The 22,316-nt window shown below is 38.2% G+C and overlaps 1 protein-coding gene and 1 pseudogene across 3 annotated transcripts in view; both read left to right on the top strand.

Moving 5' to 3' along the window:
* PRKG1 (protein kinase cGMP-dependent 1) overlaps window positions 1-22,316 on the top strand; it is a 1,472,222-nt gene that overhangs the window by 932,353 nt on the left and 517,553 nt on the right. For all 3 annotated transcript variants that reach the window (XM_055425188.2, XM_055425187.2, XM_055425186.2), the window contains exon 4: window positions 3,674-3,779. In XM_055425188.2, coding sequence (XP_055281163.1) covers window positions 3,674-3,779 — 106 coding nt within the window. The remainder of the gene's footprint in view (window positions 1-3,673; window positions 3,780-22,316) is intronic.
* Window positions 1,540-2,136, top strand: LOC129555591 (adenosine 5'-monophosphoramidase HINT1 pseudogene; annotated as a pseudogene).

The following is a 22,316-nucleotide window of genomic DNA, read 5'->3' as shown; positions in this document are numbered from 1 at the left end:
TTGGACAAAGGTTGCTGATCAGGAGACGGATGGAAAATAGATTTGGAAGTGTGAACTAACACTAATAATGCTGCAGGTCGCTTAGTATACACACACACCAAGCTTTTGCTGTTACTCCCATTGTTGTCTTATTCACTTAGACCCTCCTCACTTCATTCCTGAGTTACTGTGGCCTCTGTCTCATGCTCATTACTCCTTGTCTGAATGTGGGCACACAATGTATGATCAAAACAATTTTCCTCACACTGAGCTTTCATCATATTACTGCTCTGTCCCATGGTTTGTATGTGAAGTGCATATTTGATGACACTAGTAATGGTCTGTATTCTGCTTGACTAAGGTGTTTCTGAATCCAATGTGTCTCTTCTAGATTAGTCTTTTTCAGCTATCTCCATGATCTTATCTTTGGGTTTCAGAGATTATAATAGAAGTCTTTATATACTGTTATCAGGGGTGTGCGTTGTGAAGTCTTTCTGTAGGGCAAAGCCTTAAAATGCATCTATGCTTTATTTCATTCTAACATTATGCTTCCAATCATACCTTTGAGGTGTGTTTAAAAAACCTTTATCATAGTAAACCTATTTTTATTGCTGCTATTTTTTAAAATACAATTTGTTGATTATCCTAATTGGTCCTTTGGAGGGAGGAGTGTCTATACTCAAAATATCTGGGAACATTAAAAATGATGGTGAATAGAAAATACTATTTTTTTTCCTTCTAGTAAGCATTCTACGGTGTGTCCTTTAAAATTGTGGTTCTTTTGTTCTGTCTTTTAAAGATCTGTACTAGCATCCTGTTGTTCATCAAATTAATCCTTGTTTCTTCTGCCTGACTTCCAGGACCCTGCATCAGCCTGCTCTCAAATTGTGTAGCAGCCCTGTAGAAATCTCAGGCATTTCAGTCTGTTTTTATCTCTGACTGGACTCCCAGAGCCCAGACTCATTCCTAATGGTGTTCTTGTTTATGCACTTTGCCCACTTGACTGCGCTTTGTCTATCTCTGTCCTAGTTCAACTTCTGTTGTTTTTCAAAGTTCTACTTCTTATGAATCTTGTCAGTATTTTCGCAGTCCCTCATGGCGGTATCATCCAGTTCTGTGGTTCATCTCAAGTAAACAGGTGTTCTGGAAAAGAGCCTGGATTCAACCGAAGGAACTAGAATGGAACTGGAGAATACCCGTGAGATGAGCTTTGTTTTCTGATGAAGGTTCATTTTTGAAGGCTATTTGGAATGGAGCCATGTACACACCAGTCCTTGCTGCCTTGTTCTTTTTCTACTTAACTGAACATCTGTTTTCTTCAATAAAGAACTGGCTAAGGGAGAAGTCATGTTTTCTTTCTAAGCTTCACATAACTGTTCAAGGAAAAATTAGGTAAAATTCAAAAAAATAAAGGTTTACTCTATTTACTCAATAATCCTTTTATCATCTTTTCCTTCTGTGTGTTACTTCTAGCAGCTTCCCTCAGAGCACATACATGACCTAGTTATTCCAACATTTTCTCCACTTCGTTACCCCAAATCTTGATCTATTGCACTGGGCTTGGTCTGAGAACTGTGAAGAAAAGAGAACTACATTCATCTGTATTTCTATGTTTGTTTGTTTTTTCTTTTTTTTCATAGAAAGATGAAGCCATGTTTATTTCATTTCAGAAGCAACTATTAACATTCTTAAACTATATGCTGCAAAACCAGGGATAAACTTGATGTTTAAGAGTTCATTTAGGCTCCTGAACTTCTCCCCGGCCGGCCACACGGGAGGGAGGCAGAGATGGCAGATGAGATTGCCAAGGCTCAGGTCTCCCGGCCTGGCAGTGACACGATCTTCAGGAAGATCATTTGCAAGGAAATCCCAGCCAAAATCATTTATGAGGATGACCAGTGTCTTGCTTTCCATGACATTTCCCCTCAAGCACCAACACATTTTCTGGCGATACCCAAGAAACATATATCCCAGATTTCTGCTGCAGAAGATGATGATGAAAGTCTTCTTGGGCATTGGATGATTGTTGGCAAGAAATGTGCTGCTGATCTGGGCCTGAAGAAGGGTTATCGAATGGTGGTGAATGAAGGTTCAGATGGGGGCCAGTCTGTCTATCATGTTCATCTCCATGTTCTTGGAGGTCGGCAGATATATTGAATCTTGGACCAGAGCTTTGCTTTTCTGATTCACAATCTAGTGTTCTAAATGAACATTTTTTTTTTTCAGGCCATGCAACAATGTCTTTTATTATGTATGGGTTTTCAAAATTATTTTTGTAATATTTCCGTACACAGGAAAAAAAATTTGTTTAGCATATTGGAACTTGCAAACCTGATCACTGCATAGAGAAGGCAAAATTATCCCTATAGCACACTTAACCAGGAGGCCAGTTCATTTTTTATGTTTGATTCATTAAACTATGAGTGCTCAGTTGCTCAGTTATGTTTGACTCTTTGTGACCTCATGGACTGTAGTCTGCCAGACTCCTCTGTCCATAGCATTCTCCAGGCAAGAATACTGGAGTGGGTAGCCGTTCCTTTCTCCAGGATATCTTCCTGAACCAGGAATCAAACTCAAATCTTCTGTGTTGCAAGTGGATTCTTTACCACTGCACCACCTGGATTTCCCTCATTGAACTATAACCTGGCCCCATTCACTGGTCTTGCTCAAACCTGTGCACAGCCCTTCTCTACCCTATACTTTGTGGGTTCGATATATGCATAAATGCTAAGTAGCTTTAGTGGTATCTGACTCTTTGAGACCCTATGGACTGTAGCCCACTAGGCTCCTCTGTCCTTGGGATTCTCCAGGCAAGAATACTGGAGTAAGGGGAACTTCTGACTCACGGATTGAACCATATCTCTTGCATCTCCTGCATTGGCAGGCAGATTCTTTACCATTAGCGCTATCTGGGAAGTCCATTAAGAAAATTTGCAAACATACATTAAAAATAGCATAGTAAAATATGCCTGTTAAATACTCATCACACAGATTCAATTATCAACATTTTTAGCATACTCTTCTTTTAAAAGAAAGTTTTATCTTAATATTTTGTTTTCTTACACTGTAACATCTGTCTTTTTCTAAAACTTGTCTTTTAGTCATGTGCTTATTAGATCAAATGGTGATCTATCCTATGGTATTGAGTTTCTGTACTTAATCATTGGCAAAGCCAGTGGTGTGGGAGAACAGAAATTAAAATTCAACAAACATATCTAATATAGTTTTGTATGGTAACTATGGGCGCAGGTTACAGTTTAATTGTAATTATTATTTCTATTCTAGTAACTCCTAAACCTGAATTTACACCTACATTTTTTACAATTAAAATATGATCATGTGAGTCATTAACACTATTCTGGTTAATTACCAAGTGTTACTTCTTGTGAACCTTTCTTCACGTTATTTCCTTTGTATGTAACTAAATACTTCCAATGTGTACTTAGACCTTATTATCCCTTGAGAACCTAAGAGTGACAGAAACCTTCCTTATAGATAGTAATTGTGTTAAATTATGAACTGCATTTTGTCTGTAAGAACTTGTCTTCTTAACTGAATAGAATAGCATTAGGATATTAGCTTTAAACGAAGGTTAATCACTTTCATTCCTCTGAATAACTCATCACTTTTACACAGTATAGTTCACTGTTGAAGTTCTCTAATTTTTCCCTATTTGTTTTTTCTTTTTCCCCAGCTCTTGTAAATGTGAAACTCTGGGCCATTGATCGACAATGTTTTCAGACGATAATGATGAGGACAGGACTTATCAAGCATACCGAGTATATGGAATTTTTAAAAAGGTAGGATGCTTTTCCTTTCTCCTGAGAGTGTTTTATTGTCTTTTCAACCTTTTCCTGAAATGCAGCCCAGGGAACACTTTTTGCCTTTATCTCAGTCTTATTAGCCTACAAATTTATGGAAGTACAAGATTTTGGACTGGCTTCTTTCTATTTCTGCTGCCAAATTTCATGATATGTGGTTAAGTCAGAACTTCAGAGTTTCATTCAATATTATGTTATAGAGGAGAGAAACAAGTGAGTATCTGCATGAACAAAAAATGATATTGAGGTCAACTCTATTTATCAGTTAATATGTTGTAACCCTTCTCAAACAACCCACAGTATAAGATTGAATCATCTCTTATATGAAGTTTCATATTAAAGATCAGATGACTAAGGTGAAAAAGTTCCAAGAAGAAGCTTATTATCCTTTAATCCTGAGTTTAATTTCCAAAATTAAATTCATTTTGCATTGCAGTTCTGAAGTATTGTCTTTATATTATATATTATCATAATAACTCAATATACCATGGGAATTGGAATGAAGCACCAGTTTTCATTTCTTAGGAATATACTGGTATTCATTGAAATTAATTTGTTTCTAAGCTTATTTTAGAGAAACTATATTATTTTGTCATTAAAAATAATATTGACAACTTTGCCTTTTACCAGAAAGTAGTCATTTTATATAATATTTCTTTTGAAAATAGAATTATCTTTAAATAATTATATAGAGAGTTGAGTTCAGTTCAGTCTCTCAGTCGTGTCTGACTCTTTGCAACCCCATGAATCACAGCACGCCAGGCCTCCCTGTCCATCACCAACTCCCGGAGTTCACTCAAACTCATGACCATCGAGTCGGTGATGCCATCCAGCCATCTCATTCTCTGTCTTCCCCTTTTCCTCCTGCCCCCAATCCTTCACAGCATCAGAGTCTTTTCCAGTGAGTCAACTCGTCGCATGAGGTGGCCAAAGTATTGGAGTTTCAGCTTTAGCATCAGTCCTTCCAATGAACACCCAGGACTGATCTCCTTTAGAATGGACTGGTTGTATATCTTTTCAGTCCAAGGGACTCTCAAGAGTCTTCAACACCACAGTTCAAAAGCATCAGTTCTTTGGCGATCAGCATTCTTCACAGAGTATGTGAGATAAATCGGGGGGGGTGCAACACCAATTAATATTTCATTTTCATTGTTGAGAGCTACAATGTTAAACTGGCCTTTTCATTTTATATTTTTATTTTCGGCAAATAAATGACCTAAGTTGAACTAAAAAAATCAAATTTATACTTTGTATCAGTGATACAAAAGTTTTAATGGATATTTATTGAATTTTATTAAATGCAGTTGTATACTTAGATATTTCTTTTGGTTTGTTTCTGATTAGCTGTTCATACATTTTTCATGTCCACATATTTTTCTTTATATTCTTGCTAAAATTCAAATATGTCAAGTGATGATGTGTTAAAAAAATTTACTGTGTTGGTAAGGTGTCAGTTTTTTATCTCAGAGTGATTTAGTGAAACAGGAAAAGTGGAAATGGGAGTTTCTGTTTAAATGTTAGTATAGTTCACAAGGAAATGATTCAAGTACCGTATGTGTATGTTATATATTAATATGCATATAGATATTTATGTTAATATGTGTATTGATGCATAGATGTGTGTATGGGAATGGTGAGAGATGGAAGGAGACAGAGTGAATATTCACTGTAAGTCTCTATCAAAGTAGAAGTTACTGATTTTCTTGTGACATAGCCCTAAAAAAAGAAAGATCCCAATTGGTAATCAGTGAAATGCTTATCTGTGGGACAGAACTCACTGTCTCACATACCCAGGAGCTGGGTACTCACCACACTGACTTCAGCTTCCATAAGTTTTCATAAGGAAATGGAATTGTGGCAATGCTGTCTTGCATGACACCAACGGAAACTTTTTAGAGGCACAGTTTCAGGAAATTGGAGATGCCTCCGTGCTCCGTGTGTGTGTGTGTGTGTGTGTGTGTGTGTGTGTGTGTGTATGTGTATGTGAGTGAGAAATTCACCCTGGATAAACTTTTATTTTTGTAGTATTCTCAGAGCTGTTCAAATATGTCATCTATTTTGACAATTCAAACCTTAAGCCATAAAAGTTGGTTCTCTAGAATTTGTGACCATTCCTTGTTGGTCATCTTAGAGCAAGTGGAGTTTAACCGATTTAATATAAAAGAGTTAGGCACTGACTTTGATGTCACTTTGCATCTGCCCACTCTGCGAAACATCAAGTCCACATCATTTGCATATGTAGTACTGGTCTGGGAGTCCAGAGAGATGACACAGTGACCACTGTTGCCTTGGGCTGGTTTTAATCTTCCTAAATTAAGACAGTGACCAACTGGCTCCCTCTATAACCTTTCAATGGCTGGCAGTTCCTGTTGAATTAGCTATAGCCTCATTAACTGGTTATTCAAGGTCCTGCCCCAGCCAGTGGCCTGGTTTCTTCTTGCCCTGGGGCAAACCTAATGATTCTAGGTGCTCAAGCAGACCCTGTGCTTTTACACCGCATCCTGCCTCTGTTGCCTTTCCCCCCACAGTCAATGTTCAAGTCTCCAATGTTTGTATCTTAACTAACTAAAAGCTTCCCTTTCCATAGATACTGGTGTTTCTACTGAGAAGTAACCTCTCCTTCCTCTGAAGCCTCATTTCTACCATGTTTTCTACTATATTATAACCTCACCACTAAACTTAACTCTACTTTTAAGCTATAAACTTTTAAGGACTAGAGCTATTTCTTAAGCATCTTGATACTCTTCTTTGGCACTAAGCTTGCCATTTTGTAGATAGGCATTTTATAGGACAGTAAGTGTGGGGCAAGTATGTAATTTGCAGGGCCCACTAGAAAATAAAATTCAAGGCTCTTTTTGCAAAAATAGGGAAACATTTCAAGTCACTGGTGGCATAGTATTAAACAAAGCATAGGGATCTTCTAATCTTGGGTCCTTCACTATTCTAGTGAAATTAAAAGTGAATAATACTCATTCCTCCATTTTCCAAAGTTAATATGTTCTGCCATTTATTTGGCAAAGCTGTTGAGATGCCATATATTCCCCAAGGAAATGACAGATCTTGTCAAAAACTAAGATGATCAAAATTGAACTTGTCTGTCATAACTTCAGTATTATTCTTATTTTCCTGTGTATTGTAGATTTTAAAAATTTGCTTAGCACTCTTTTACATTATATAAAAGCTTTAACATTTTATATAGTGAAGTCAACCCAAATTTTTCCTTTATAGTTTCATGTTTAGGAAGACTTACTGTGTCATAAAATAATAGACTTAGTACTCTAAAATTCTCTGTAGCAGCCTGTGTGTGTGTATGTGTGTGCATGCCCATGCATGTGGAGGGGTGTTTTTGTCTATTACACTTGCTAAATATAACTTTGATCTGAACTTTTCTACTATAGACATATGTACTATTTTGTTAAGCAGTTAAAGCAATTGTGTCACTGTAAGAAAAAAAGAAAAACTCTGGGAAATAGTTTTAGAAATCATCAGAATTCTTTGCAGTGAGGGTCTCTGTTGTACATGGGAATGCCTTCCTAATGAAGTTATTTCAAGGGTAGAGACAACTAAAAGAGGAATGATTCTATTATCACTGCTCATCTCCCCATACCACTCTTCTGTACTTTTCTAAACAAGCAGTAAATTTGAAGGGTAGGAAAAGGGGACACATCAGGCATGTAAATGCACAGCCAAAATGCAAGGGTTTCTTTCTTACAGTCAGTTTTTATTTTCATTTCAGTGTTTTAACCCATTTTAATGGAGATCAGTTCTGGGTGTTCATTGGAAGGACTGATGCTAAGGCTGAAACTGCAATACTTTGGCCACCTCATGCGACGAGTTGACTCACTGGAAAAAAACTCTGATGCTGGGAAAGGTTGGGGGCGGGAGGAGAAGGGGACAACAGAGAATGAGATGGCTAGATGGCATCACCGACTCTGTGGACATGAGTTTAAGTGAACTCCGGGAGTTGGTGATGGACAGGGAGGCCTGGCGTGCTGTGATTCATGGGGTCGCAGAGAGTCGGACACAACTGAGCGACTGAACTGAACTGAACTGATAGATACTAGTCATGTGGTTTGGCCTCCTTTTTGCTATTAAATGCCACATCGAACGTGATTCTGGTTCTTTAATGCTGTTTAGTCCATTCTCTTTTGTGCTTATATTTCACATTCCCTGATGAAAACACAGATGTTCCTATGCAAGCATAGCAAAAAAAATTTTTTTTCATGGAGCAGTGCTACTAAGCAAGGCACGATTTCTGTAGGTCCAGTAGCAGTTTTGTCAGTTGCCAATATTTTCCGTCTTCTTTGGCTACTGAAAAATGGTGTTATTTCACAGATGGATTCTGAAAAATGAGCTAGATAACTGCCAGAGTCAATTTGTGTCACTTTTTCCTGAGCATTTTCTCTGTGCTGCTATTGGCAAAAACATCTGTACCCAGAGGAGCGTTAGAATGCAGCTGTGTGACCAATGGAATATACTTGTAGGAACTGGTTTTCTGTTTGTCCCAAACTATGCTGCTGCTGCTGCTGCTGCTGAACCTCCTATTTATCTTAATGCCTCACTGACAAATCAGAGACACAACGGGGACTGTTTGGAATTTAAATTACTCAACTGAGCCTGCTGATCCTCAAAAAAACAAAGTAAAACTTTTCTTGATCCACTAAGGAATCTTTTGTTAAGGCAGGTACTCTTGTATTATCACTCTGCATAAAACCTTTCCATGACTGCTTCTCCCACTTAAGATAGAGTAGTTCTTTGGCATTGTCTCCAAAGTCCTGTTTCCTTTGGCTACTGCTCACCTCTCCAGGTTCATCTCACTCTCCACCTTCTTCCTCGTCTTCTCATTGGCTCTTTGCTCTGGTCACATTCAGTTCAGTCCAGTCACTCAGTCGTGTCCAACTCTTTGCGACTCCATGGACTGCAGCATGCCGGGCCTCTCTGTCCATTGCCAGCTCCCAGAGTTTACTCAAACTCATGTCAAGAAGAGGAGTGGACTTTTGGTAAATCATAGAGCTACAATGCTGAATTAATCCTTCTGCCACAGTTTTCTTGTGGAAAGCCCTGCTGCACATTTTGGTGCTGTGTACTGTGTTAGTCCCTCAGTCAAGTCCAACTCTTTGTAAACCCATGGACTATAGCCTGCCAAACTTCTCCGTCCATGGAATTCTTCAGGCAAGAATACTGGAGTGGGTAGCCATTCTCTTCCCTGGGGGAATCTTTCCAACCCAGGGATCAAACCCAGTTCTCCTGCATTGTAGATAGATTCTTAACTGTCTGAGCCACCAGGGAAGCTCAATATAAAGGTTCCTTATTCTATATGCTCATTCCTAGGGAGTAAGGCCAAACCTGGTTTGCTATTCCACCTTATCCTCTAAAACAATAATACTTGTATACACACCTAACATAATTAAATATGTTACTTACATATGTGTATTAGAAAAGAAGGTAATATTCCTTTTAAAAAAGCAGTATGACTTTTCTTCTAGAAGCTCCTTCTAACTTTTAGATATCAGAATGGCCTTCACTATGAGGATAATTTCATTTTGGTTTGACTATGATTTCAGCCTCTACTCCAGACCAAAGCTTATTGAATCTTCTCTTTAATTGCTTTACATTTCTCTCATCCAGTAGTTTTTGCCATACTGCCACTAGCAAGTGCCTACATAACAATGCATCTTCATGTTTGGTCTGATATAGCAATAATGATTACATTTTAGACTTAGAAAAATTTAAGACAAGATGGTTTCATCTCTGTTGACATGTTATAGGTATAGCAGTTGAGTCTTAGAGCCTAGAATAAAGTCATATTTAGTTAGAAAGAAAACTTAGAACCCAGGCTTAAGAATTCCCCATCTGAGTATCCTACAATATGTGGACTCAAGTTCATAGTTTGTATATTATGAAGCTCTTCACTGTAGCATGCTTAACATGAGAGTGGGTTTGGTGGTATTATTTTTGCCTCTCCAGAAAGATAACTTACAAAAAGTATTAATTTGTTATCATACAGACATTTTTCTATACTCTCTATATATGTATTTTATTTTTTGGACATGCCTCATGGCGTATAAAATTAAAAGATGTTTACTCCTTGGAAGGAAAGTTATGACCAACCTAGACAGTATATTAAAAAGCAGAGACATTACTTTGTCAACAAAGGTCCGTCTAGTCAAGGCTATGGTTTTTCCAATGGTCATGTATGGATGTGAGAGTTGGACTATAAAGAAAGGTGAGCACCGAAGAATTGATGCTTTTGAACTGTGGTGTTGGAGAAGACTCTTGGGAATCCCTTGAACTGCAAGGCGATCCAACCAGTCCATCCTAAAGAAGATCAGTCCTGAGGGTTCTTTGGAAGGACTAATGTTGAAGCTGAAACTCCAGTTCTTTGTCCACCTGATGCGAAGACCCGACTCATTGGAAAAGACCCTGATACTGGGGAAGATTGAAGGCAGGAGGAGAACTGGACGACAGGGGATAAGATGGTTGGATGGTATCGCCGACTCAATGGCTATGGGTTTGGGTAGACTCTGGGAGTTGGTGATGGACAGGGAGGCCCGGCATGCTGCAGTTCATGGGGCCACAAAGAGCTGGACATGACTGAGCGACTGAACTGAACTGAACATGGCATATGGGCTCTTAGTTCCCTGACAAGGGATTGAGCCTGAGAAGTGGAATCAACCATTGGATTTCTAGAGAAGTCCCTATACTCTATATTATTTAATTTCAGCCTTGGGATAATGAAATTTTAAAATGCCTTGCAAGTATTTCTTTCTCTGATCCAGTTTAAAAATCCAAAAAATTTCATATACTTAACTCAATCCAACAGAAAATCTTACTTCACAGATTTTTTTTTTTTATCATATTTATAAAAGAACATAGCGATGTAGAGTTCTTAGAGAAGAATATAAACTTGTAAGGGATATAAGAGTTTTCTCATTCCACTAATGGGAGAGCCAAGACCTCGACTGGTTATGGAAGTTGCCCAGGATCACACAGGCAATTGATAGCATGGTTAACCCTTGAACAATGTGATGATTGCGGCACCAGCCCTTTTGCTGTCAAAAACTGGAGTATGACTTATAGTCAGCCCTCTATATTTATGATTCCTTTATATCTACCATACCACATCATCAGTTCCAACCAACCGTAGATTGTGAGACACTGTAGTGTTTACTATAGAAAAAAAAAATGTCACTGCTGTTCAAGGGTCAACTAGATACTGATCAAATTCTCTGCCCTAAAGTAAAGCTGAAATTTTGCTGTTCTATAGAATGTCAGCAGTCTTTTGTTCAAATTCTCCAGAGTAGAAGTCACCGTGATCATGACTAAACATATGTTCTGGTGTTTCACAATTCCTCTAGGATATGTTTTAAATGTTCCTGCTAAGATTGGGTTATATGCCATAGAAAGAGAAAGTAACTGCTTATAGCTGCCCTTTTAATGTCAGTTTTGAATGACAGACGTGGGGTGGGGTCTGGAAACTGACGTTTTTAACAAGTTCTCAGCAGATGCTCATGCTTTTGGTCTGGGAACTACTCTTGGGAATCATTGATCCAGTGTATAAGATGAAAGTAGAAATTATATTTCAAATATTCCAGATGTTTATATGATGTGTTAGGAAAAGAGCATGTTTCAATTTTGGATTCACTTATAGGTATGTAATCTTAGACACATTTCTGTATATATATATATTTTTAATGGAGGATAGTTGCTTTACAATGTTGTTAGTTTCTGCTTTACTGTGAAGTGAATCAGTTATAGATGTACATATATCCACTCTTTTTTACATTTGCTTCTTATTTGGATCACCATAAAGCATTGGATAGAGTTCCCTGTGCTATACAGTCTGTTCTCATTACTAACCTATTTCATACATGTATATATGTCAATCCAAGTCTCCCATTTTGTTCCACCCTCCTTCCCCCTTGGTAACCATAAATTTGTTGTCTACATATGTGACTAATTCTGCTTTGCTTATAAGTTCATCTATACCATTTTTCTCGGAGAAGGCAACGGCAACCCACTCTGGTACTCTTACCTGGAAAATCCCATGGACAGAGGAGACTGGTAGGCTGCAGTCCATGGGGTCGCTAAGAGTTGGACATGACAGAGTGACTTCACTTTCACTTTCCACTTTCATACACTGGAGAAGGAAATGGCAACCCACTCCGGTGTTCTTGCCTGGAGAATCCCAGGGATGGAAGAGCCTGGTGGGCTGCCGTCTATGGGGTTGCTCTGAGTCGAACACCACTGAAGCAACTTAGCCACAGCAGCATACCACTTTTCTAGATTCAGGCAAGTTTCTTTAATGTGACTAAGTTTTTGCAATCAAAAATAGGGGACCCTCCCACCATGAAGGAATATAATTAGGAATAAACAAAATAGATAATATGAGCAAACAGTTTCTGAGTGTATGCCAAGCAGTTTTGAAAACACTCTGGATGTAGTAACTTATTTAATCCTCAAGAAAAGTCTTTAAAGCCAGTGGTTCCAGAAATGATACTTAAAATTGGCCCCATGCTGCCTCAGTAACTACTGGATCCTCAAATAGTAGTTCCCACCCATTGCTACCCTTCTCAACAAACTTAAATTTGCTTTGCTTGGACATTTGGGCAGTCAGTTGACTTTATTCCTGATGTATCTGGGTTTCCAATTTACTGCATTTTTTCTCTGATAGTCCTCTTTCCCTAAATCTCAATAATTTATTCCTTCCTCCTACCACCCTAGGATGTTGTTGTGTAGTCACTAAGTTGTGTCCAACTCTTTGTGACCCCATGAATTGCAGCATGCCAGGTTTCCCCATCCTTCACTATCTCCTGGAGTTTGCTGAAACTCATGTCCATTGAATCAGTGATGCCATCCAACCATCTCATCCTCTGTCACCCCTTTCTCCTCCTACCCGCAATCTTTCCCAGCAACAGGGTCTTTTCTAATGAGTCAGCTCTTCACATCAGGTGTGCAAAGTATTGGAGCTTCAGCCTGTCTTTCCAAGGAACTTTCAGGGTTGATGTCCTTTTAGATGGACTGGTTTGTTTCTTTCCTGTCCAAGGGACTCTCAGGAGTCTTCTCCAGCACCACAATTTGAAAGCATCATACCCTGCTAGGATATGTTCTCAGAAATAAAGCTCCATATTAGCGTAAGAGCTGTCATTTTAAGTGGTGATGAATACAATGGTGATGATGTGTTAAAATTGCATGGGCTCAGTGATGGAGCCTTCAGCTGTTTCAGTTCAGTTCAGTCCAGCTGAGTCCTGTCAGACTCTTTGCGACTTCAGCTGTTTAGAAATCTACAATCTGTATGTAAGGAGGCACCATTGTTACTAACATGGATATTTAGTAACAACCAAGAGCTCAGAATTCAGTGTGTTCTGGCTTCAAAGGAAAGTGTTTATGGCCTAAAGATCCTTTATACCCTTCTGCCTAGAGACTTTGAAGCACAGATGATGGTCTTTAGGCAGGACCTGTCCTTGCCTAGTTAGGCCAAGTTCTGTGAAATTCCTTTCAGGAATTGCACTATTTGGACATTTATTGATGGAGTATTGTTGGTATACTTTAGCTGGAAGAAATTATGATGCTACTTTTTTGGGCATAACTCATGTAAGTGATAGTAACATAGTCTGACTGACTTTTGTTGAGATAACATTTATGTAAGATGAAAATCACGAACCCAGTTTTCCTGGCTTTTATAGGGACAGATCGCAAAAGAAGATGCATATGAAAACAATTTTAGGGATTTTAGGTCGTTTTTTTTAATTTTCAAAAAATCTTCGACAGACCTTTTTAAGCTCTTAAGCTTTGAGCTTTAATAAAGCTTTTCTAGACGACCATGAAACCTGCATTAGAATTGAGCTTGGCAAAGCTTGCATCATTTTAAGGGAAATAATGTGATGAATAAATGAAGAGGCACTTTCTCACCTCATTTTCAAGTTGGCCTGCTCACAACCCATTTCATGGTAGCAGATCCATTCTCATTAAAGATGACACAGGAGCAGATATACCTAAAAGTGACCATTAATTTCATGTTGTCATTTAGCATTTGCACAAATGTCTCCATATTGATCCTTTTTTTAAAAAAAGAAAAACAATGTAATCTGTTATTTGCATAATGACATAGTGATGAAAATTATTCATCTACAACATTCCCATATAGGTATACTCAGCTCCACATGTGTGAACTCCTTCTAATCCTTGCAAAAGATAAGATATCTGATTTATGGTGTTTGTGGCTAAAATCTCCCATTTAAGTCAGGTAATGACTCATGTAGACAGATCCTGTTTGTTCCCAGAGAAGACATGTCCCTGACTAAGGGACTTGATATCAATACTAATCAGTCCATTATGCTGCTCCTTCTTGAGTCTGGGCTTGAAAGGATGCATCCCTTTGGGGATCAGAGTCTAACTTTCCCTCATCATGTCCCTATGGATAGTTTCTCAACTCTTTGGGGTTTAAAAAGCAATGGCAGTATGTTAAAGCAGTTTAATATTTCTCCATTTTCTTGCTGTAGTTTTGATCCTCATAAATAATTTCTGTTATGGAGCATTTTTTATTGAAGTATAATTGATATTTATTGCAGAGGAGCCTGGTGGACTAGAGTTCATGGGGTCACAAAGAGTCGGACACAGCTGAGCAACTGAGCGTGCACACACGCGCACACGCACACAAACACGCACACACAATTGATTAACGACTTAACAACAGTAGTTGTTTTACATTATTAGAGGCTTATACTTCTGTATCTTTGATACTGAGCCTACTCCTATCTTTGTAAAATGTTTTGTATGCAAAGGGTCTGGTACATTTGGGAAGGAGTTGTTTTGTTTTTTTCCATCAGGAGACCTGTTCCTCAATGAACAATTCAGAAGGAATCCACAAACTTTTAGGGAAACTAAGAAGATAAGTTCTCAGATCCCAGCCACATAGATTTCTCCACTAGATATAGAAACCTACTTCTTCACAATTGGAGAGAAATCTGAGAATCTGGAGTGTGGATGGGTTAATGCTGTCAAGGAACAAAGTAAACATCCCAGTGACTTAGACAAAGTATGTGTCTCAGCTTGTATGTTTTATCTGTCTTGGGAAGAGGAGAGTACATCAGTTTATTTGTTTAGAAAAAATAAATAAAGAAGAAACATGGAGCGTAGTTTCTGTTTTTAAGGTTTTGTTGGGTTTTTGGGGCTTGGAATAAGGTTAGTCATAATTTATTTACCAATATGATTTTATGAAGGTGACCTCTTAAGCTTAGAGTCTGGCGGTTAAGCAGAATGGGTATCTCTGAACCAGACAGTCCTGCTTTTCTGCTTTGCCTCAGGTGTAGGGAAAGTGCACACAGGGTAGGGAGCCCATTAGAGGGAGCAGCAGGCATGATATTTGGTGACAGAAAGATGAGCTAAGTTCTGATCACTCCCGGACAGTGAGCACTTTCAGAGCAGTGAAAGAGATGAGGGAGAAAATAAGAACAAAGTGGCCCACACCTGCTGCTTCACACACATTATCTCACTTAACTGGGGTAAGACCCTTTGAGGTAGTTGGCAACTGGCATTATGGAATTAAGCCTTCCTAGCATCACACAGGTGAGTCCCAGATCCTTGTTCTCTTGATCATATCAAGCCAATTTCCTAAAGATGGGTAATATTAGAGGATCAATAGATCGGTATTTATTATTCATACCTATAGTTGAATCCATATGCTGTTGTTTAGTTGCTAGGTTGTGTCTGACTCTTCGTAACCCCATGGATTGTAGCCTGGCAGGCTCCTCTCTCTATGGAATTTCCCAGACAAGAATACTGGGGTGGGTTGCCATTTCCTTCTCTAAGGGATCTTCCCGACCCAGGGATTGAACTCACATCTCCTTCATTGGCAGGTGGATGCTTTACTGCTGAGCGACCAGGGAAGCCCATATCTATATGTGGGAAGTGCCAATTGGTGAATATATTTAAAAATAGTCATAAGGATAAAAAATGACCAAAACAATTTTTGGAAATTCATTTCTTGATGGAGTTCAACCACTGAAAAAAATTCTAGCATTTCTGTGTAATCATATATGCATATATGAAAGGAATCTTGAGGTTTTGAACAGTCATTTAAGACCAGAAGGGAGAGTATAGTTTTTCTTTGAAATCTCTTGATATGTATATTATTTTAAAATTTACTTTGTATGTATACAACAAATGATAGAATATTTATGCTGAAGCCTAGAAGGATTCCAATTAAGTAGCATAACTTCAATGACTCTATAAATACATAGGGCTTAAAATTATTCAGTACTTTTCAAGAAATTAAATGAATTCTGTTTCCTCAATTGACTGGATGGGGTCCAATGGGTAAACATTGCATTCCATGTTTGGAAAAAGCTCCTCTTAAGTGCTCTGGTCTGTTGTACAAACAGAGATAAATCAAAATTGCCTCAGAGGTTGGATTTGTTTTATTTTTTGAAAGAAATTAAACCCATGACTGAATCTAACACAGACAGGGCCAAGATTCAAGACAATACAAGGAACAGATTAAAATTCAAAGACTTTAATTCCAGAGAAATCTGAGTCCTTACAAATTTCATCTCTTTTGGTTATGTGCATGCTGAGTTCTGTGTACTTAGAAGTAGCAGTATTTGTTGAAATTATGCCCTGGCGTTAAAGACGGGGGGGTTTGGGGAATGAGAGATTTTGGGTGATGTAACTATTGGAAAAAATATGAAGACATGCTGTAAGAATATCCAACAGATGAGGCTGAAAAGTAGCTAAACCCTAACCAGCAAGAATTGATTGCTTTGTCTTTAGTAAAGTTAGTGAATATTAACATGAATGGCGCTAAGCCAACCTTCCTCCCTCCCACCGTACTTTGCTTTCGCTGCTCTCCTTTCCCTCTTTCTTCTTTGCTTCCACCTTTCTCCTCCTCTTCTTCCCCTCCTCCTCCTCCTCCTCTCTTTCCCTCAATAAATAAATACATCCAGATGTAGAAGTGGTCTTTAGCTTCTCAAAGATAAAGTTTTGGTACAAACAACATGTGATCAAAAGGGTGAAAGTGAAGTCGCTCAGTCGTGTCCGACTCTTTGCGACCCCATTGACTGTATCCCACCAGGATCCTCTATCCATGGGATTCTCCAGGCAAGAGTACTGGAGTGGGCTGCCATTTCCTTCTCCAGGGGATCTTCCCGACCCAGGGATCGAACCCGGGTCTCCCGCATTGTAGGCAGACGCTTTACTGTCTGAGCCACCAGGGAAGTCCAAGATCAAAAGGGTAGATTTAAACAAATATATTCTATGTTTAAAATATTATATTCATATTGTAAGTACTTTTAGACATTTATTACACAAGGTGAAGATGTGCTGAGTATTTAGTAGTAATGATAAGACCACTTGGCAAAATGAAGAATTCTATATTGGATATGTAGAATTAACCCAAATGAGATTTTATTGCACATATAAATACATAAAATGAGCTTTTTGTATTGAACAAGAAATAAGATGCATCCCTGCAACCTGGAGTTGCCTCTTGGAAAAACAATTCTCATTTATTTAGCCTGTTTTAAAGAGGTGCTGTCTCCCTAATGACAGTTCACTCAGTCCTCACTCTTGATGACTTAAGCTCTGATTCTCAGAATTCTAACAGCTAGTTAATTAGGCTCTCTAGCACTAAACTATTTTTAATTCAATTTGAAGCTAAGACTAAAACATAGCCTGTTTAAGTTAAAAAAAAAATCAAGTTCTTTGTAGGAAAGAGATATTTCTTCTGACACTAATCATTGTTCTTCACAGTCCTTGTTAAATTGCTCTAACATTTTAACATACATGATTAACTTTTTAAATCCCCACCAATGTAGACTTCACATTAATGTGACTATACTATATTTTATACTTTTTTTTCTTACATAAGAAATAATTCATCTAAACAAAGAGTTCATTTCAGAAATATTTTAATAAATTGTCAGTAAAGAAATAAAGTGAAAATGCCTTTTATTTTTAGATCAATGCCCTTAACTTAAGGTGGAAACTTAGTTTCCCTCTTGAGACCATGTAAGGACTCTGGAAAGACCCTGGCCCACTCCAAAGGTTGTAGACTTAAATACTAGTGCAACTTACTCTCCCTTTTCTGAAAAGTGGTGGACTATTCATACTTAAGAAGATCCTTAAATTAAGACAGATTTATTCAAAGCAGATTTTAGAATTAACAAGTACACAGTAATACTATAAGGCAGACCTGTGGCTGACATTATTTTTCTGATCTTCAGGATATCATTTTTCTGAACTTTTTTCATCTGAGCCACTGTTTGTGCTATCTTATTCAAGCTCTGGATGTCTGCAAAAGCCTACATTCATGAGTCCCTACGATAGTAACTTTGTCATCAAGCTCCATCATGTCCATGTTCCTGTATACCTTGCTGTTTTGGTTCATGAACCTGCCTCTATTCCTATCCTGGTGTCACCTGGCTCATCTGTTGCTGCCATTGACTCCCTTAATTTGGTCTCTCAGGAGGTTGAGTGTGATAAAGTAAATAGACAGTGTTTTTTGGATGACAGAGAGGACAGGTCTAGAGGAGTTACGGGGTCCTGTAGCTCAAACCCATTTGATGAAACACATGTTGATGAAAGAGCCAGAAACCAAGGAAATAAGTCATAATAGTCTCCCAGCACACAGGGACAGAGCTGGAGCAAAAGGTTGTATCAGTGAGGATTAGCATTGTAGCTAGACATTTTGACACACCAGGGAAAAACTGTAACTTTAGGAGAGCTGACGTTGAGAATAAATTCATAATCATTGAGAATCAAAGGCATCATAATCATGAAAATTGAGCATAGGTGATATCTTTATGTAGCTCTCAAATATCTTTTTTAAAATATAGCTTTTCTAAATTATTTTAACAGTTATGCATTAATAAAGCACATTTCATAAAAATTCTAAAAAATGAGAAAGAAAATTGTTACTTTACAAAACGATACCTATTGTCAGCATTTGAGGTTTTACCTGTAGTATTTTTCTACACATGTGAATATTTTACCTGATTGAGAAACCTATATGCAGGTCAGGAAGCAACAGTTAGAACTGGACATGGAACAACAGATTGGTTCCAAATAGGAAAAGGAGGATGTCAAGGTTGTATATTGTCACCCAGCTTATTTAAATTATATGCAGAGTACATCATGAGGAATGCTGGGCTGGAAGAATCACAAGCTGAAATCAAGATTGCTGGGAGAAATATCAATAACCTCAGATATGCAGATGACACCACCCTTATGGCAGAAAGTGAAGAGGAACTCAAAAGCCTCTTGATGAAAGTGAAAGAGGAGAGTTAAAAGGTTGGCTTGAAGCTTAACGTTCAGAAAACAAAAATCATGGCCTCTGGTCCCATCACTTCATGGGAAATAGATGGGGAAACAGTGGAAACAGTGTCAGACTTTATATTTTTGGGCTTCAAAATCACTGCAGATGCTGATTGCAGCCTTGAAATTAAAAGACGCTTACTCCTTGGAAGGAAAGTTATGACCAACCTAGACAGCGTATTAAAAAGCAGAGACATTACTTTGCCATCCAAGGTCTGTCTAGTCAAGGCTATGGTTTTTCCCATGGTCATGTATGGATGTGAGATTTGGACTGTGAAGAAAGCTGATCGCCGAAGAATTGATGCTTTTGAACTGTGGTGCTGGAGAAGACTCTTGAGAGTCCCTTGGACTGCAAGGAGATCCAACCAGTCCATTCTTAAGGAGATCAATCCTGGGTGTTCACTGGAAGGACTGATGCTAAAGCTGAAACTCCAATACTTTGGCCACCTCATGCAATGAGTTGACTCACTGGAAAAGACTCTGATGCTGGGAGGGATTGGGGGTGGGAGGAGACAGGGACGACAGAAAATGAGATGGCTGGATGGCATCACCGACTCGATGGACATGAGTTTGAGTGAACTCCGGGAGTTGGTGTTGGACATGGAGGCCTGGCGTGCTGTGATTCATGGGGTCGCAAAGAGTTGGACACGACTGAGCAACTGAACTGAACTGATGCTCAGGATGTATACAGTTTTTTAATGTTTCTGTTAATGTAATATTATATTCTTCCATATTATTTAATATTAAATCTTGGTATACTTTGCTGTCACCATTAACTTTTCTCCACTTGAGGTTAAGCGACTCCGGTTTGCAAGACCAGGGGATAGGGTAGATGTAATAAGAAAGAGATTTAGAATGAAAGTAACACAGTTTCAACCTACTTATGTACACTTGCTGTGAATGTTCTGCACATATTTATCAGATTGTATTCAGACAGTGGAAATTGGTCAGTGTCAAGGCAAGATCCTGGGGAAGAATGAGACTGATACTTAGCTTTAAAAAGGAAAGTTTGTGTGTTGATCTTAAGTGTTCTTTCCACATTGTGTTTTCAGGTGCATAAAGGTTTAGACAGATCCTCTGTATTTTCCATGGAAGAAAAAAATAAGACACTTCTTGATTTGGGTTTAACATTTTAAAAACATATTTATTGCATTATATATACTATAATGTGCATGAAACTTAAAGGTACAAATCAATGCATACTTATCTATATGTGCATGTAACCAGATCAAGATCAAGATAGAAGATATTTTCAGTTCCTTGGAAGGCTCTCCTTTGTCCCTTCCCGTTAATCTTCTCTGTCAAGGATAACCATTATTCTGAGCTTGACCATCATTGATTAGTTTTGCCTCTCTTCCAACATCATGTTAATGGAGTCATATAGTATGTACTCTTCTGTAACTGGCTTTCTTTTTTTTTTCTTAACATTATGTCTGAGAGAGCCATCTCTTTTGTTGTATGTATCAATAGTTCATTCTTTTTTATTGCTCTGTATAATATGCCACAATTTTTTTGTCCATTTTAATGACAGTGGTCATTTGAGTTCTTTCCAGTTTCAGGCTTTTATAAATAAAGCTGCTGGAAGCTTTCTTTCTTTCTTGAAAACTTTCTTGACCATGTATTTTGGTGAATGGCTGCCTTCATTTCTGTTTAGTTATAACCTGGAATAAAATCTCTGAACCATAGAGAAGTCATATGTTTAAATTTTAGAGATAGTGCTATATAATCCTCTAAACTGGTTGAATCAATTTATACTCCCTCCAAAAATATGAAAAAGATGTATTCCAGATCTTTGCCAACTCTTGATACTTGAAAAATTTACCGTTTTATTTGGTTAAAGCATTTTAATAAAATAGAGTATCACATAGTCTCTGAATCATTTTGATTGCACACCTTACTAACATTTTTTAGCGTAGTACCACACACACACAGACCCATATACAAACATTTATTTATAAATTAAATATAGATATGTCTGAACTAAAACATACAGAAAATAAAGCTTTTCTGAAAGGTGAAATTAAATAGAATTAGTAATATTCCTTTCATCAGCCCCGTTGTCCCCTACATTTTGTTACACATTTTTTGCAAGAAACCCTCCATTGTAAGGTCTACACATACCCTTGATCATAATGGAATCAGTGATTCCAGATGGAATGACTCTAATACCTCTGGCACAGAAGTCTGTCCCTGGCTGCTCTGGGTACAATCAGTTTCTCCTGGTCCAGTTTTGGAGACAATCTAACCTAGATGAGACTGACGTTTGCCTGGGTCTAGAATCAAAATGTAGAAAAGCATTTGGAGTCTGATGATTGTGAGTCATTCCAGTGTAGCTGGCCCCTTTTGTCTTCCCTGTGGGCTATGCATCAGGCCAGTGTACCCTTACAGGCAGGCAGATTTTTTAAAAAAGATTTATTTATTAATCTGTTTATTGGCTGTGGTGGGTCTTTGCTGTACGGGGGCTTTCTCTAGTTGCAGTGTGTGGACTTCTCCTTGAAGTTGCTTCTCTTGTTGCAGAGCATGTGCTCTAGGCATGCAGGCCTCAGTAGTTGCAGTGCATGGGCTCAATAGTTATGCCTCCCAGGCTCCAGAGCACAGGTTCAGTAGTTGTGCATGGGCTTAGCTGCTCCGCAGCACGTGGGAACTTCTCAAACCAAGGACTGAATCAATGTCCCTTGCATTGCAAGACAGATTCTTAACCACTGGACCACCAGGGAAGCAGCCCCAGCAGACAACTTTAAGGCATGTGTGCATGCCTGGAATTTAGACCATTTTGGTGCTGTGTGTACTATGCATGTAGTTGATTTTTCCTTTGCTACTGGGGGTGCTTTTAACTGATGTTTCTCAAAGTATGCTATGAGTAACATCCCTAACACTCTCAGGGAATCCACAAGGTCAAAACTAATTTTGTAATAATACTAAGGTGTTATTTGCTTTTTTTCATTTTCAGTATCTCACAAAGGTTTTCCAGAGGTTAAAATAACTAATGGAATATGTGCTTATGTATTTTTGTGTTTAATTTTTTAACTTAATAATCTATTATTGTAAACATAGTTATAACCCATATGAACAAACTTTGGAGTTCTCAGTAATTTTTAAAAGTTGTGAAGGGGTCTTGAGAATAAAAACATTGAGAACCACTCTTTTAAATTAAAATCAGGTAAAATGAGGACAAAAACTCTTGAGGAGACTTTATTGGAAATA

This window comes from Moschus berezovskii, chromosome 12, assembly GCF_049115385.1.
Source record: "Moschus berezovskii isolate FMDL1 chromosome 12, NW_MosBer_1.0, whole genome shotgun sequence".
Classification (NCBI taxonomy): Eukaryota; Metazoa; Chordata; class Mammalia; order Artiodactyla; family Moschidae; genus Moschus; species Moschus berezovskii.
Note: the sequence above shows the minus strand (reverse complement) of the source record. Positions and strands in the feature narration are given on the sequence as shown.